At 44.5% G+C, this 14,916-nt stretch overlaps 1 protein-coding gene across 2 annotated transcripts in view; it reads left to right on the forward strand.

The window, feature by feature from the left end:
• The first annotated feature begins 69 nt into the window (after positions 1 to 69).
• The window catches only part of KCNG3 (potassium voltage-gated channel modifier subfamily G member 3), a 51,134-nt gene continuing 36,287 nt past the window's right edge, over positions 70 to 14,916 (forward strand). The window contains exon 1 of one of the 2 annotated variants that reach the window (XM_081591982.1): positions 70 to 1,363. In XM_081591982.1, the coding sequence (XP_081448108.1) occupies positions 732 to 1,363 (632 nt within the window). In that variant the 5' untranslated portion in view covers positions 70 to 731. Of the gene's footprint in view, positions 1,397 to 14,916 lie in introns of both variants that reach the window. The other variant, XM_081591981.1, reaches the window with a different exon arrangement.

The raw sequence follows: 14,916 nt of genomic DNA on the forward strand, positions 1-14,916 counted from the left end.
GGAGGGGGAGGACGGCGTCACGAGGCGGGGAGCCCGAGGTCCAGGGCGGGGCGCCGGGGAATCCCAGCCCGAGCGAGGTGCGGGCTCGGGTGGGAAGAGGAGGGCGGCGCGCGGAGGGAGGTGAGCGGAGAGGAGCCAGGAGGCGAGGAGGGGTAACCGCGAGGAGGCCCCGCCCCCGCCTTGCAGGGCCGGCTCTCTGCCGCCTCCAAACCCGCTCACTTTGCCTCTTGCCTCTGGACGGCGGTGGGGCGCTTGCCTGAGCCGCGGCCAGAGGAGCGCCGGGGACCCGGAGCCATCCAGCGCCCGCGCTTCCTCTCGGCGCGCACGCCCCCGGGGCGGGGGGGAACAGCGCCGCCGCCTTGAAAGAGCACCCCGGCCTCGGAGGGAGCATCCCCCCAGGCGCGAGGGGCGGCGGCGGCGCTGGCAGCCTCTTTCTCGACCAGTGGGGCGCAGCGCTGGCGCCTGAGGGGGACTCCCCGGCCACCTGCAGGGACCGCCGTGAGGAGGGAGCGTCGCTAGCAGCCGCGCTGGGCCGCCGAGAAGGCTAGAGCGAGGGGCCCCCGGGCCAGCGAAGGGCAGCAGCGGAGCCCGGAGGGAGAGCCGGCCGGACAGCCCGCGGGCCCCGACGGCGCGCTCCCCCGTCCGCCAACCGAAGGCAGGCTCCGCGCGGCGGCAGGAGGGGGCGGCGGCGGCGGCGCCCTCGGGCTTCGGGGGCTTCGGGGCAGCCAGCCATGACCTTCGGGCGCAGCGGGGCGGCCTCGGTGGTGCTGAACGTGGGCGGCGCCCGGTACTCGCTGTCCCGGGAGCTGCTGAAGGACTTCCCGCTGCGGCGCGTGAGCCGGCTGCACGGCTGCCGCTCGGAGCGCGACGTGCTGGAGGTGTGCGACGACTATGACCACGAGCGCAACGAGTACTTCTTCGACCGGCACTCGGAGGCCTTCGGTTTCATCCTTCTCTACGTCCGCGGCCACGGCAAGCTGCGCTTCGCGCCGCGGATGTGCGAACTCTCCTTCTACAATGAAATGATCTATTGGGGCCTGGAGGGCGCGCACCTAGAGTACTGCTGCCAGCGCCGCCTCGACGACCGCATGTCCGATACCTACACCTTCTACACCGCCGAAGAGCCGGGCGTGCTGGGCCGGGACGAGGCGCGACCCGGCGGTGCCGAGGCCGCCCCTTCCCGGCGCTGGCTGGAGCGCATGCGGCGGACCTTCGAGGAGCCCACGTCGTCGCTGGCCGCGCAGATCCTGGCCAGCGTGTCGGTGGTGTTCGTGATCGTGTCCATGGTGGTGCTGTGCGCCAGCACACTGCCCGACTGGCGCGCCGCGGCGGCCGACAACCGCAGCCTGGATGACCGGAGCAGGTACTCCGCCGGCCCTGGGAGGGAGCCCTCCGGGTAGGATGCACTGCTTCTCTGCCCGTCGCGTCCGTCCTGTTGCGTCTGTCCGTCCAGTCCGTCGGTCCAGTCTCCGTCCTGTTTGCCTCTGGGAGGCCGAGCTAAGTTGGGTTCTGGGCCCAGCGAGGCCCCAGGCACGGTCAGCCAGGGGGTTGGGTTGGCCTTCACTACCCACGGCCCCTTCCCCCAACTCTAGCCGGCTCTGGTCTGCACACTAGACGCCCCTCTTGAGGGCGAATCGCCAGCCTTGGGGAGGGGCAGATAGAGATGACAAGCCTCTCATCTTTGTAGTTTACTTTCGAGCAAATAGGAACCGGTTAATTAGATTTCTCTGAACTTCTGTTGTTAGTATTCAAGAATTTAACCTTGGGCTAAGAGCAGTTTGAATTATTTGCCAATTTTTGATGGTGTTTGAAAAAAGGAAGCCTTGTTATCATGGAGTGTGGTTGGCTGTACACTGCCCACAAGTACACGCTGCATAATGTGTTGTAATGGAATTGTGATAAAGAAGATTAATTTAGCGATAGACTCTAAATAATGGATGTCTGTGCTCTTTTCTCTCTTCTTTTCCTATCAAGTACGGAGTTAGTAAAGCACCTGTCCACCGTTTGGTGCCAAAGATTCACAATGTGACTTCTAGAAGATCTTCAGGCTGGGGAGGGAAAAAAAAAAGGAAACTGCCCTAAATCCAGAAACAGTATTACAGTATTTAGTGTTTTTTCTTTTCACTTTACTAGGATGAAAGAAAAATATTATGATCTTTCCTTCGATGGTGCTTACTTTTCAGTAGTGATAACATACTTCTGTTTTTAGTACTAGTGAGTTTATTTTGCATGTTTGGTGGGATGAATAAACAGGAGAGTTGGACTTTCAAGGGAGGCAGCCTCTTTGGGCACAAACACATCATTGTATCATGTGTTTTACCTTAGATCCAAATTTAAAATTCCCCTTCCATTCATTTTAAAAATTCAGTTGCTTGCCTGATAGTCTATTCCTCATAGACATGTGCATGGTTCCAGTGGTACTATGTGCCTGATACTGGAGTGTGTTACTTCCACGTAATATTCTTACTTTGGAGAGTAAAGATTTTTATTTAATTCTCAGACACAAATAGAACTGTCTGGGACCATGGAGTCCATTACTGATAAGCTGCCTTGTCATAAAATCCAAGATACATACTTTGAAAGGAGATTCATTAGGAAACTCATTTTGTTTAATGTATTACGTTCTGAGCTTTTTGATTTACAGGAAAGAATTACTTACTTGGTACTGCATCAGTACAATGAAATTAATTTATGTACCTAAATACATCAAGAATCTTGATTCTTTTAGAGGGCCATAGGAAAATGAGCCATAAATAATTGGCCTTGAAATGATTCATTAGTAATTGTAGAATTCTAAGGTTAGTGAAAGTTCAAGGTACATCAGCAAAGGAAACAGGAGAAATGAGTTATTAGTACAAATATTGAACGGAATTGTCTAAGTCACTATATAAGCAAAAACAGTGAAATGACTTGAGTAATAATTTTGGGAGGAGAGAGGGCATTTGGGGAGGAGAGCAGTGCAGTCCGGAGATCATTAAGGTAAGACATTTGGAAAGAAATGAGAGACATGAATAATAATTTTAGGGGGAGAAAGAGAAAGAAACCAAAAAGGGAAGAGACAGATGGAAAAGAGGAAGACTGCAGAAGAAGTGAAGGAAGAAGATAAATGTTTAATTTGTGTATATGCATTTTATGTATGTATATAATTATTCAAGTCAGAACTGTTTCCTAGATACGCAGATATTTCAGGCAGAAACAATGTTTTCCTTGGCTTAATGGCCCAGTTTTAAGCTTTACTCTGAGTGTAGGTATGTGAAAACCATTATCTGTAATCCCAAACAGATAAACTGAGAGATGTCTGAGGAACTTGAGGCTGCACATCGCAGAGGGAGCTTCCCACAGGCCTCCTCTAACAGAGAGCTAAGGCGGTACTTTGAGAACAATGTCTCAAACCCTGTTTGCTTGTGGTTGCTGAAATTAGTCTTTCTGCCTGAAACATCATTCTGATCATTTGACCAAATTTGGCATCTGCTAGATAAGGTCAAAACTTCTCTCTGGCCAAGAGGGAAGGTTCTTTACCTTTTATTTTGTTCTGTTTGGCTGCACCAAGTGGCTTATGGGATTTTAGTTCCCCAATGAGGGATTAAATAGTGAGAACACAGAGTCCTAACCATTGGACAGCCAGGGAATTCCCCAAGTCTCTTTAACATTTGATCACAATCTGCCTTTGTTAATTTACCATTGTAATTTGCAAGCATCTTTTGAGTATCTGCAGTGTTTAAGGTGCTATTGTTATTCCAAATATTGCAGCTTTCTTTTTGGTGAGGAAAAAGTGTCAGGTTGGCAATGTAGGGTCAGAGGCACAATTGATCAACAGCTGAGTTGTTTTGAGAAGGTCTTCAAGGTGGGAGAGGATGGAAACAAGCCATCTTTAGAAGGGTGCTGAGGTTGTGCACTGTCCAACACTGGTGAAAGGTATCATTTATATAAACTACAGTGTTCGAAACCTGTGCAACCATGTGTACCCCATGTGGGAACAAAATAAGGAGACTTTTCCAGTTAATAGGAATATCCAGGGCCTAGGCATAGGGTTTATATTATTACATTTGTGCTGTGCTGCACTGTGTCGCTCTGTCAGGTCCAACTGTTTGTGACCCCATGGAGCCCGCCAGGCTCCTCTGTCCGTGGGGATTCTCTAGGCAAGAATATTAGAGTAGGGTTTCCATGCCTGCCTCCAAGGGATCTTCCCAACCCAGTCATCGAACCTGGGTCTCCCGCATTGCAGGCAGATTCTTTACCGTCTGAGCCTCCAGCGAAGCCCATGAATACTGGAGTAGGTAGCCTAGCACTTCTCCAGGGGATTTTCCCAATCAGGAATCGAATTGCAGGTGGATTCTTTACCAGCTGAGATACCAGGGAAGCCAATATTATGTTTACGGAGTGTGGATTCAGTGGTGGAGAGAGAGAGGGGGACAGCGAGTGCAGTGTTAGAAGGCCTGGAATGAAAGGGAGAATAATGTTATTCTGCAGGCAGTGGGTAACTGTTGGCAGGTTCAGGGTGAGTGGATCATGCATATAAAGTGACAAATGTCATGAATTGTGTACTTAAAGTTGGAGATGGTAGAGGTTGGAAACAGGAGGATGAGTTGGGAGATTTTTGCAAAGGGAGGGAATAAGAACTTGGATGGCTTTGAGGTGGTTAGAATGGAGATGAAATGACAACTCTGGGAGAATTAGGAAGAAACAAAGTAAATCCAGGGCTTTGGGAGGATACAGGCTCAGGGACTGAGTAAGTGGATTTCCAGGAGCTTGGGGACCACTCTCTGCCACCTGCAGGCTCCATTTGTCCAGACCAGCCTATTCATGTGTTCCTGAACTACCTGGGCATCCCTTACTATGCAGTCAGTCCCTTGCCTATTGAAATTGGATCATTCATCAAGCCCAAATCAGAGTCTACATCCCTTTTGAAACCTTTCCTGACTACGCTAGTATATATGATGGTTCTTCTTGAGTTTATTGAGGCATTGCTTCCTCGTGCAACTTATTTGGCAGCTGTAATATCCTTCCTAGCATGATAGTTATTTTTTCATATAAACATGTCTTAGCTCCCAAACTAGATGAGATGCAAAGCCCTAGAAGGCATCTAAAGTCTTTTATACTATTTATTATGATAGCATCTTTTAGAAGAAAGTATTATTCAGGCACAATAAATATCTGTTGTTTATCTTGTATTTTAAAGTATAAACTTCCAGGGGTGTATCTTCTCTTGCATAGTTGGAGGAGCTGTGGGGAGCATTCAGGCTGAGGCATTCAGGTGTGGAACTCTTTAACTGAGGAAGATGAGATCCTGTGCTAGAATGAGAAAAAAAAGCCTAAGTTAAGGAATAATTATTTATCAAGTATTTATTGTGCAAAAAGAAAAAGGGTGAGAATATATCTTTATTTTTTAATATAAATTTATTTATTTTAATTGGAGGCTAATTACTTTACAATATTGTAGTGGTTTTGCCATACATTGACATGAATCCACCACGAGTGTACATGTGTTCCCCATCCTGAAACCCCCTCCCACGTCCCTCCCCAGAATATATCTTTAATAAAAAGAATTTTCTGAAGATTTGAAATACCACACGATCTATTTGCAAGAAATCTTGAGATGTCTTCCAAATCAATGATTTGAAAACTTTTTATATATGAATATGATCCTTAAGGGGGTGATTAAAAATCATATAAATAATAATTTAAAGTTCAGAAGCTACAGAGGCAAACATTTTTCCATTTCCCAGACATGGAGTTCTTTTCCCTAAATGTAACCAAATTTATAGCAGTGTGTGTGTCCTTTCAGAGATATTCCCTTTATTTATAAGCATATCATATATATTTCGGAGAAGGAAATGGCACCCCACTCCAGTACTCTTGCCTGGAAAATCCCATGGATGGAGGAGCCTGGTAGGCTACAGTCCATGGGGTCGCTAAGAGTCGGACATGACTGAGCGACTTTACTTTCACTTTTCATTTTCATGCATTGGAGAAGAAAATGGCAACCCACTCCAGTATTCTTGCCTGGAGAATCCCAGGGACAGAGGAGCCTGGTGGGCTGCCGTCTATGGGGTCGCACAGAGTCGGACACGACCGAAGCGACTTAGCAGCAACAGCATATATATTTCCTGCAGAAGGGAATGGTAACCCACTCCAGGATTCTTGCCTGGAGAATTCCATGGACAGAGGAGCCTGGTGGGCTGCAGTCCATGGAGTGGCAAAGAGTCAAACATGACTGAACAACTAACACATATATATTTAAAACAAACAAAAAAAACAGTGTGAGAACAGTGTCATGAAACCTGCTTTTTAAACTCACCAACATGTCATGGAGATTGTTCCGTTTTGGTTTATAAAGAGCTGCCCAGTTTTTTATGGAGCTGCATGACATTCCATTGTGTGAAGGTCCTAGAAATTTTGAACTCTTAATATTGTTCTTCTCTGTAGGAAATGCTGTAGTGAATATCCTTGTACATGTACATTATTTTCCTTTCATGAAAGAATATCCACAGGGTAAATTCCTGCAAGTTGTCATTGGGTCAAAGGGCATTTGCACTTGTTTTTTTTTTTATTGTATGTATATATATATATATATATTTTTGTTTTTATTTAAATATAATTGCTGTACAATATTGTGTTAGTTTTAGGTGTATAGCAAAGTGATTCATTTGTATATTTATATTTAGATCCTTTTCCATTATAGGTTATTCAGTTCAGTTCAGTCGCTCAGTTGTGTCCGACTCTTTTCGACCCCATGAACCGCAGCACGCCAGGCCTCCCTGTCCATCACCAACTCCCTGAGTCCACCCAAACTCATGTCCATAGAGTCGATGATGCCATCCAGCCATCTCATCTTGTGTCCTCCCCTTCTCCTCCTGCCCTCAATCCTTCCCAGCATCAGGGTCTTTTCCAGTGAGTCAGCTCTTCTCATCAGGTGGCCAAAGTATTGGAGTTTCAGCTTCAACATCAGTCCTTACAGTGAACACTCAGGACTGATCTCCTTTAGGATGGACTGGTTGGATCTCCTTGCTGTCTAAGGGACTCTCAAGAGTCTTCTCCAACACCACAGTTCAAAAGCATCAGTTCTTCGGCACTCAGCTTTCTTTCTAGTCCAACTCTCACATCCATACATGACCACTGGAAAAACCATAGCCTTGACTAGACGGACCTTTGTTGGCAGAGTAATGTCTCTGCTTTTTAATATAGCTGTCCAGGTTGGTCATAACTTTTCTTCCAAGGAGCAAGCGTCTTTTAATTTCATGGCTGCAATCACCATCTGCAGTGATTTTGGAGCCCCGAAAAATAAAGTCAGCCACTGTTTCCACTGTTTCCCCATCTATCTGTCATGAAGTGATGGGACCAGATGCCATGATCTTCGTTTTCTGAATGTTGAGCTTTAAGCCAACTTTTTCACTCTCCTCTTTCACTTTCATCAAGAGGCTCTTTAGTTCTTCTTCACTTTCTGCCATAAGGGTGGTGTCATCCGCATATCTGAGGTTATTGATATTTCTCCCAGCAATCTTGATTCCAGCTTGTGTTTCTTCCAGCCCAGCGTTTCTCATGATGTACTCTGCATGTAAGTTAAATAAGCAGGGTGACAATATACAGCCTTGACGTACTCCTTTTCCTATTTGGAGCCAGTCTGTTGTTCCATGTCCAGTTCTAACCGTTGCTTCCTGACCTGCATACAGGTTTCTCAAGAGACAGGTCAGATGGTCTGGTATTCCCATCTCTTTTAGAATTTTCCACAGTTTATTGTGATCCACACAGTCAAAGGCTTTGGCATAGTCAATAAAGCAGAAATAGATGTTTTTCTGGAACTCTCTTGCTTTTTCGATGATCCAGCGGATGTTGGCAATTTGATCTCTGGTTCCTCTGCCTTTTCTAAAACCAGCTTGAACATCTGGAAGTTCACGGTTCACGTATTGCTGAAGCCTGGCTTGGAGAATTTTGAGCATTACTTTACTAGCATGTGAGATGAGGGCAACTGTGAGGTAGTTTGAGCATTCTTTGGCATTGCCTTTCTTTGGGATTGGAACAAAAACTGACCTTTTCCAGTCCTGTGGCCACTGCTGAGTTTTCCAAATTTGCTGGCATATTGAGTGCAGCACTTTCACAGCATCACCTTTGAGGATTTGAAATAGCTCAACTGGAATTCCATCACCTCCACTAGCTTTGTTCGTAGTGATGCTTTCTAAGGCCCACTTGACTTCACATTCCAGGATGTCTGGCTCTAGGTGAGTGATCACACCATCGTGATTACCTGGGTCATGAAGATCTTTTTTGTACAGTTCTTCTGTGTATTCTTGCCACCTCTTCTTAATATCTTCTGTTTCTGTTAGGTCCATGCCATTTCTGTCCTTTATCGAGCCTATCTTTTCATGAAATGTTCCTTTGGTATCTCTAATTTTCTTGAAGAGATCTCTAGTTTTTCCCAATCTGTTGTTTTCCTCTATTTCTTTGCATTGATCGCTGAGGAAGGCTTTCTTATCTCTCCTTGCTATTCTTTGGAACTCTGCATTCAGATGGGAATATTTTTCCTTTTCTCCTTTGCTTTTTGCTTCTCTTCTCTTCCCAGCTATCTGTAAGGCCGCCTCAGACAGCCATTTTGCTTTTTTGCATTTCTTTTCCATGGGGATGGTCTTGATCCCTGTCTGCTGTGCAATGTCATGAACCTATGCAGAGTACATCATGCGAAATACCAGGCTGGATGAAGCACAGGCTGGAATCAAGATTGCTGGGAGAAATATCCATAACCTCAGATATGCAGATGACACCACCCTTATGGCAGAAAGCAAAGAACTGAAGAGCCTCTTGAGGAAAGTGAAAGGGGAGAGTGAAAAAGCTGGCTTAAGCTCAACATTCAAAAAACGAAGATCATGTCACCTGGTCCCATCACTTCATGGCAAATAGATGCAGAAACAATGGAAACAGTAACAGACTTTATTTTCTTGGCCTCCAAAATCATTGCAGATGGTGACTGCAGTCTTGAAATTAAAAGACACCTGGTGCTTGGAAGAAAAACTATGACCAACCTAGACAGCATATTAAAGAGCAGAGACATTACTTTGCCCACAAAGGTCTATCTAGTCAAAGCTATGGTTTTTCCAGTAGTCATGTATGGATGTGAGAGTTGGACCATAAAGAAAACTGAGCACCAGAGAATTGATGCTTTTAAACTGTGGTGTTGGAGAAGACACTTGAGAGTCCCTTGGACTGCAAGGGGATCAAACTAGTCAATCCTAAAGGAAGTCAGTCCTGAATATTCATTGGAAGGACTGATGCTGAAGCTAAAGCTCTAATACTTTGGCCACCTGATGCAAAGAACTGACTCATTAGAAAAGACCCTGATGCTGGGAAAGTTTGAAGGACGGAGGAGAAGGGGACGACAGAGGATGAGATGGTTGGATGTCTTCACAGACTCAATGGACATAAGTTTGAGCAAGCTCCATTAGTTGGTGATGGACAGGGAAACCTGATGTGCTGCAGTCCATGGGGTTGCAAGGAGTCGGACATGATTGAGCGACTGAACTGAACTGATGCTGGGAGGTGAAAAATGGTGTCTAGAAGTTTAATTTGTTTTGTAAAAAATGTGCCTCATTACACATATTTAGGAGTTACTTATCTTACTTTTCAGTGAGCTGTGTGTACCATTTGCTCATTTTGTGAATGACTTTCTTCATTGGAAGATTTTTAAAAAGAATTAAGAAATTAGCTCTTTGTTAATGATATGAGTTGAAAACATTTTGTTCTCTGATTTAGGACACCATTCAAAGAAAACCATGGCTGCTTTGAACATAGTAGCTTGTACTTTTAGTATCTATTTGAGAAAATACATAATGACTAAAAAATAATTTTGAATTCTAACCATTCATCAACCCTTTCTTGAGTCCTGTGGCCGTGCGGGGCACTGTAGATACCGAGGTACAGAGAGACAGGGTTTCTGCTCTCATGAAGCTGGAGTACTAGTGGTGGTAGTGGGAAAGGAGGCAGCCAGCAGAGTCAGCAGATAAGTAAGAATTTCAGGCAGTGAAAGAAAATCAGAGTACAGAATGCAGCAGCAGTGCTCCTTCATTCGGAGAAGGCAATGGCACCCCACTCCAGTACTCTTGCCTGGAAAATCCCATGGACGGAGGAGCCTGGTAGGCTGCAGTCCATGGGGTCGCTAAGAGTCGGACACGACTGAGCGACTTCCCTTTCACTTTTCCCTTTCATGCACTGGAGAAGGAAATGGCAACCCACTCCAGTGTTGCCTGGAGAATCCCAGGGATGGGGGAGCCTGGTGGGCTGCCGTCTATGGGGTCGCACAGAGTCGGACACGACTGACGCGACTTAGCAGCAGCAGCAGCAGCTCCTTCATTTGCAAAGAATGTGAGGAGGTGACCTGAGTTAAGACTTGAATTATAAGAAAGACCCAGCCTTGGGAAAGGGAGAGCAGTGTTCTGGATGGCAGAAATAGCACATGCAGATGCTCTGAGATGACAGTGAACTTGGCGAGTTTACAGAACAGAAAAGAAAGACCATGTGGGCTAGTTTTTAGTCCAAGAGCGAGAGAGAGGTAGATGAGATTTGAGGGGAGGCAGCGCCCTCTCAGGCAGGTCTTAGGTGCCCTGAGAAAGAGTTTGGATTTCAATTCACATGTGACAGCAAAGCCTTTGGAAGGTTTTAAAGCAGAGGAAAAATATGATCTGATGTATTTTGAAAAAAATATGCAATGTAAATGCTTTTATCTAAGCTTTTTATTTATTTTGGCTGGGTCTTCATTGCTGTCTGGGCTTTTCTCTAGTTGCCAAGAGCAGGGGCTACTCTAGGTTGCGGTGGACCAGCTTCTCGTTGCGGTGGCTTCTCCTTGTGGAGCACAGGCTGTGCGTGCAGAGGCTTCAGTAGTTGTGGCGCGTGGGTTCAGTAGTTGTGGCACATGGGCTTAGTTGCTCCGAGGTATGCGGGATCTTCCCAGACCAAGGGTTGAACTCGTGTTTCCTGCATTAGCAGGTGGATTCTTAACCTCTAGACTACCAGGGAAATCCTGACCTGATGTATTTTTTTAAAACACCACTTCCCACTGGATGGATGGACTTTTAGGGGTCAACAGGAGATGCAGCAGGACGTGGCAGGCAAGAGAATAGGCATTGGATCTAGGGGAGTAGCAGTGGTGAAAAAAGTGAGAGTGGTTAGATTTGGGTAAATACGTGGGTTTTTATTAGGTTACTAATGATGACTCAGCTGCCAGTACTAGGAAGGTCTATGAGATGTGTATTGAGTGAAGCAGTGTCAGTGCCCAGAGACGTTGAGGTCCCTCTTGCTTACCTACCTTGGCCCACGTGTGGTGAGCTGGGAATCCAACACTTCTCTCCAAGGATCTGCTTCCCACTTTGGAGTGTTGTGAGGAGCAGGCTCTGGAAAAACAGATTACCTGAGGGTCAGTGGTAAAGGGATCATGGACCATTTTTCTTTCTATAGAACGAAAACCATCTCATGGAGAGGACTGTCTGTTCTGTTAAAGGTGTTTGGTGAACACTTTCACCACTTTCCTTAGTGAACAATTGTGGTAAGTAAGTAGTCTTAGAGTGGATGATGTTCTTAATGTTTTATCTGACTTATAAGACACACAACAGATTTTTCAGGCAGTTTGCCTTCCAGAAACATGAGTATCATTTCAACACTGCCAAAGGCGACTAATGTTCTTTTTAGCATTTTAATCTAAAGACATAGTCATCTTTTCATATTATGAAGCAGTGCTGGCTATTTCATAAAAAGATGCTGTTGTTAGTCAGAACTTCTAAAAGATGGACCAGATATAAAAAAGCTGTCCCTTTTACTTTTTCTTTCCTCAGTCAGTCTCGACAAGGGTATTCTCTTTTGAGTTTTAAGTCTCTTTAGCATGCAAAGTCTTGCTGTAATTTTAATGAGTTCTTTAGAAACTATTTCTAAAAGTTGCTTTGTGTTGTGGTGAGAATTTGAAGAGATATAAAGATGTTTAAATTTCTTGAGGTGTTATTTTAAGCCCAAGTTTAAAAAATGAAATAAAAATGAAACAGCAGGTGATGGAAATTTTAAAATCAGTTGTATTATTTCTATTGCCTTTTAGGTCAATATTATATAAACTCAGTAGGTTTTAAAGCACTTGAAAAATAAAAAGCAGTATTTGAAACTGTAGATGAAAGTCTCAGTGCTTTTACTTTGCAGATAAGGTGGATATTTTCAGAAGCCAGTAATTAATAGATCTTTGATAGGATTGAACATAACCCAGAACCTCAGTTAAAGTCTGTTCTTTCGCAGTGGCTATTTCTTTTAGTATGTATACAGGGTTTTTCTATCTGCTACCAATTTTAGAATCCAGTAGAAACTTCCTTTTGCCATTGTGCGCTTAGTCGCTCACTTGTGTCCGACTCTTTGCAACCCCATGGACTGTAGCCCTCCAGGCTCCTCTGTCCATGGGGATTCTCCAGGCAAGAATACTGGAGTGGGTTGCCATGCCTTCCTCCAGGGCATCTTTCCAGCCCAGGGATCGAACCCAGGTTTCCCGCATTGCAGGCGGATTCTTTACCGCCTGAGTCACCAGGTAAGCCCCCTTTTTCTTTAATCAAAGTGCTTTCTTTCTCCCTTTTGGTAAGCAAATTATTTCAAACTATTTTTTTCAATGAAAACTTTACTCACTGGAAAAAAGTATGGCTATAAGTGTTAGAGTGAGGAGTAAACATGCCCTTTTCTCCTCCATCCTATTACCCCGTTTCTTTGCATTATTCCAGAAATTTTCTTTGCATACATAAACATAGATACACACTCATATATGTGTGTGTGTAAGTATACATGTACACATATGTGTGCTAGTGGTCTCAGTTGTGTCTGACTCTTTGCAACCCCATGGACTGTAGCCATTAGGCTTCTTTCTCCATGGAATTCTCCAGGCAAGAATACTGGAGTGGGTTGCCATTTCCTCCTCTAGGAGATCTTCCTGACCTAGGAATTGAATCTGAGTCTTCTGCGTCACCTGTGTTGCAGGCAGATTCTTTATCCACTGAGCCATTGAGGAGGCCCATATATGTATGGATGCATATAAATTATAGGTACATATTACACAGATGTGTTTTTAAATCTATAACTGGGATCATTCTATAATCTTCTTTAGCAATTTGCTTTTTCACTTAATATCTAGAAACTCTTTTCCACATCAGTTAATGTAAATCTTCATCCTTTTTAAAGTCTGTGTAATATTCCATTATATAGATGCCACAACTCATTTAACAAGTGTCTGTCCTGTCAATTACAGTAATGGCTGTAATAGCCAGTATTTACTGAATACTTAATCCGTGCTAGTCCTTTAAGTTTTTACAATTATTTTATAATTTAAGCCTCATAGTAACCCTACTAGGTAGCACCACTGTTACCCCCCATTTTAGGACTGAGATTTAGAAAAATTAAGGAGTATGTCAGACTCACGTAGCAGGTAAGTTGTGACCCCAGGTCCCTGCTCTACTCTCCTGAGGAATGGTTAGTTCGACTCTGATTTTTCAAAAATGCAAACAGTGATGCAGAACATAGTCTTTTTCATGTTTCTTTGCAAATTGGTGTCTGTGTATATGCTGGTTAAATTCCCAAGTGGAAATGTAGCTGGGTTAAAAGCATCATGTTTAAAAAAATTGCTTTGATGGATATCGCCAAATTTTTGTCTAAAACATGAATTTTATTCATCACTGCTCTTTGTTAATCATCACTATTGTAATGATAATTGTATCATTCTTTACCATCTGAGCCACCAGGGAAGCCCATGAAAGTGTTAGTCGCTCAGTCCAGCTCTTTGCAACCCCATGGACTGTAGCCCGTGCTAGGCTCCTCTGTCTATGGAATTCTCCAGGCAGGAATACTGGAGTACTGGGTAGCCATTGCCTTCTCCAGGGGATCTTCCCGACCCAGGGATTGAACCCTGGTATACTCATTGCAGGCAGATTCTTCATCATCTGAGCCACCAGGGAAGCCCGTATTATAATGATAATGCAGTGAATATTAATAATATTTTAATAGCAAACATTTAGGAATAATCTTTTTTTAAAAAGCATTATTTAGATATAATTCACATGCCATAGAAATCATCATTTAAAGTGCACAATTCAGTGACTTTTAGTATATTCACAAATTTGTACATCATCTTCATCCATACTATTTATTTTTTTTATTTGACAGTGAAAAGTGAAAATGAAGTCTCTCAGTCATGTCCGACTCTTTACGACCCCATGGACTATAGCCTACCAGGTTCCTCCGTCCATGGGATTTTCCAGGCAAGAATACTGGGGTGGGTTGCCATTTCCTTCTCTAGGAGATCTTCCCAATCCAGGGATTGAACTCGGGTCTCCCACATTGTAGGCAGATGCTTTACCGTCTGAGCCACCAGGGAAGTCCAGCACTTCATCTTATTTGCAGAATGCCAGATCTATGGTCTTCACTGTGGCATGCAGAATCTTTAGCTGTAGCATGTCAACTCTTAGTTGTGGCATGTGGGATCTAGTTCCCCAACCAGGGATTGAACCTGGGTCTTCTGCATTGGGACTGGGGAGTCTTAGCCATTGGACCACCAGGGAAGTTCTCATTCATACTGTTTTAAACATTATGTTTTGGTGATGTGTTTGAAGGAGTACAAAGTGTATTAGAAAGCTGGAGCCCATGAATGGCTAATAAAGGGACCTAGGCATTTTGGCTGAGCAGATTAATCAGACAAAGCAACAAGCAAAATATTTGTGTTTGAATTAATTCATTCATTCACAGACTAGTGGGTTCTGTTGGAGTTTTGGCATAGTTGTGTGTCTTTAAATGATTTTCTTACCCTTTGAGTAGCAAGGACTTGTCAGCTTCTGACTGTATTGGCAAAGGGTAGTGCGTAATTGAGGCAATCACCTGACTTTCTCATTAGGTTAAAAAAAATGTCATAAGGAAAAGGCTATG

Source organism: Giraffa tippelskirchi, chromosome 4 (assembly GCF_054371585.1).
Source record: "Giraffa tippelskirchi isolate mGirTip1 chromosome 4, T2T-mGirTip1v1.2.pri, whole genome shotgun sequence".
NCBI lineage: Eukaryota > Metazoa > Chordata > Mammalia > Artiodactyla > Giraffidae > Giraffa > Giraffa tippelskirchi.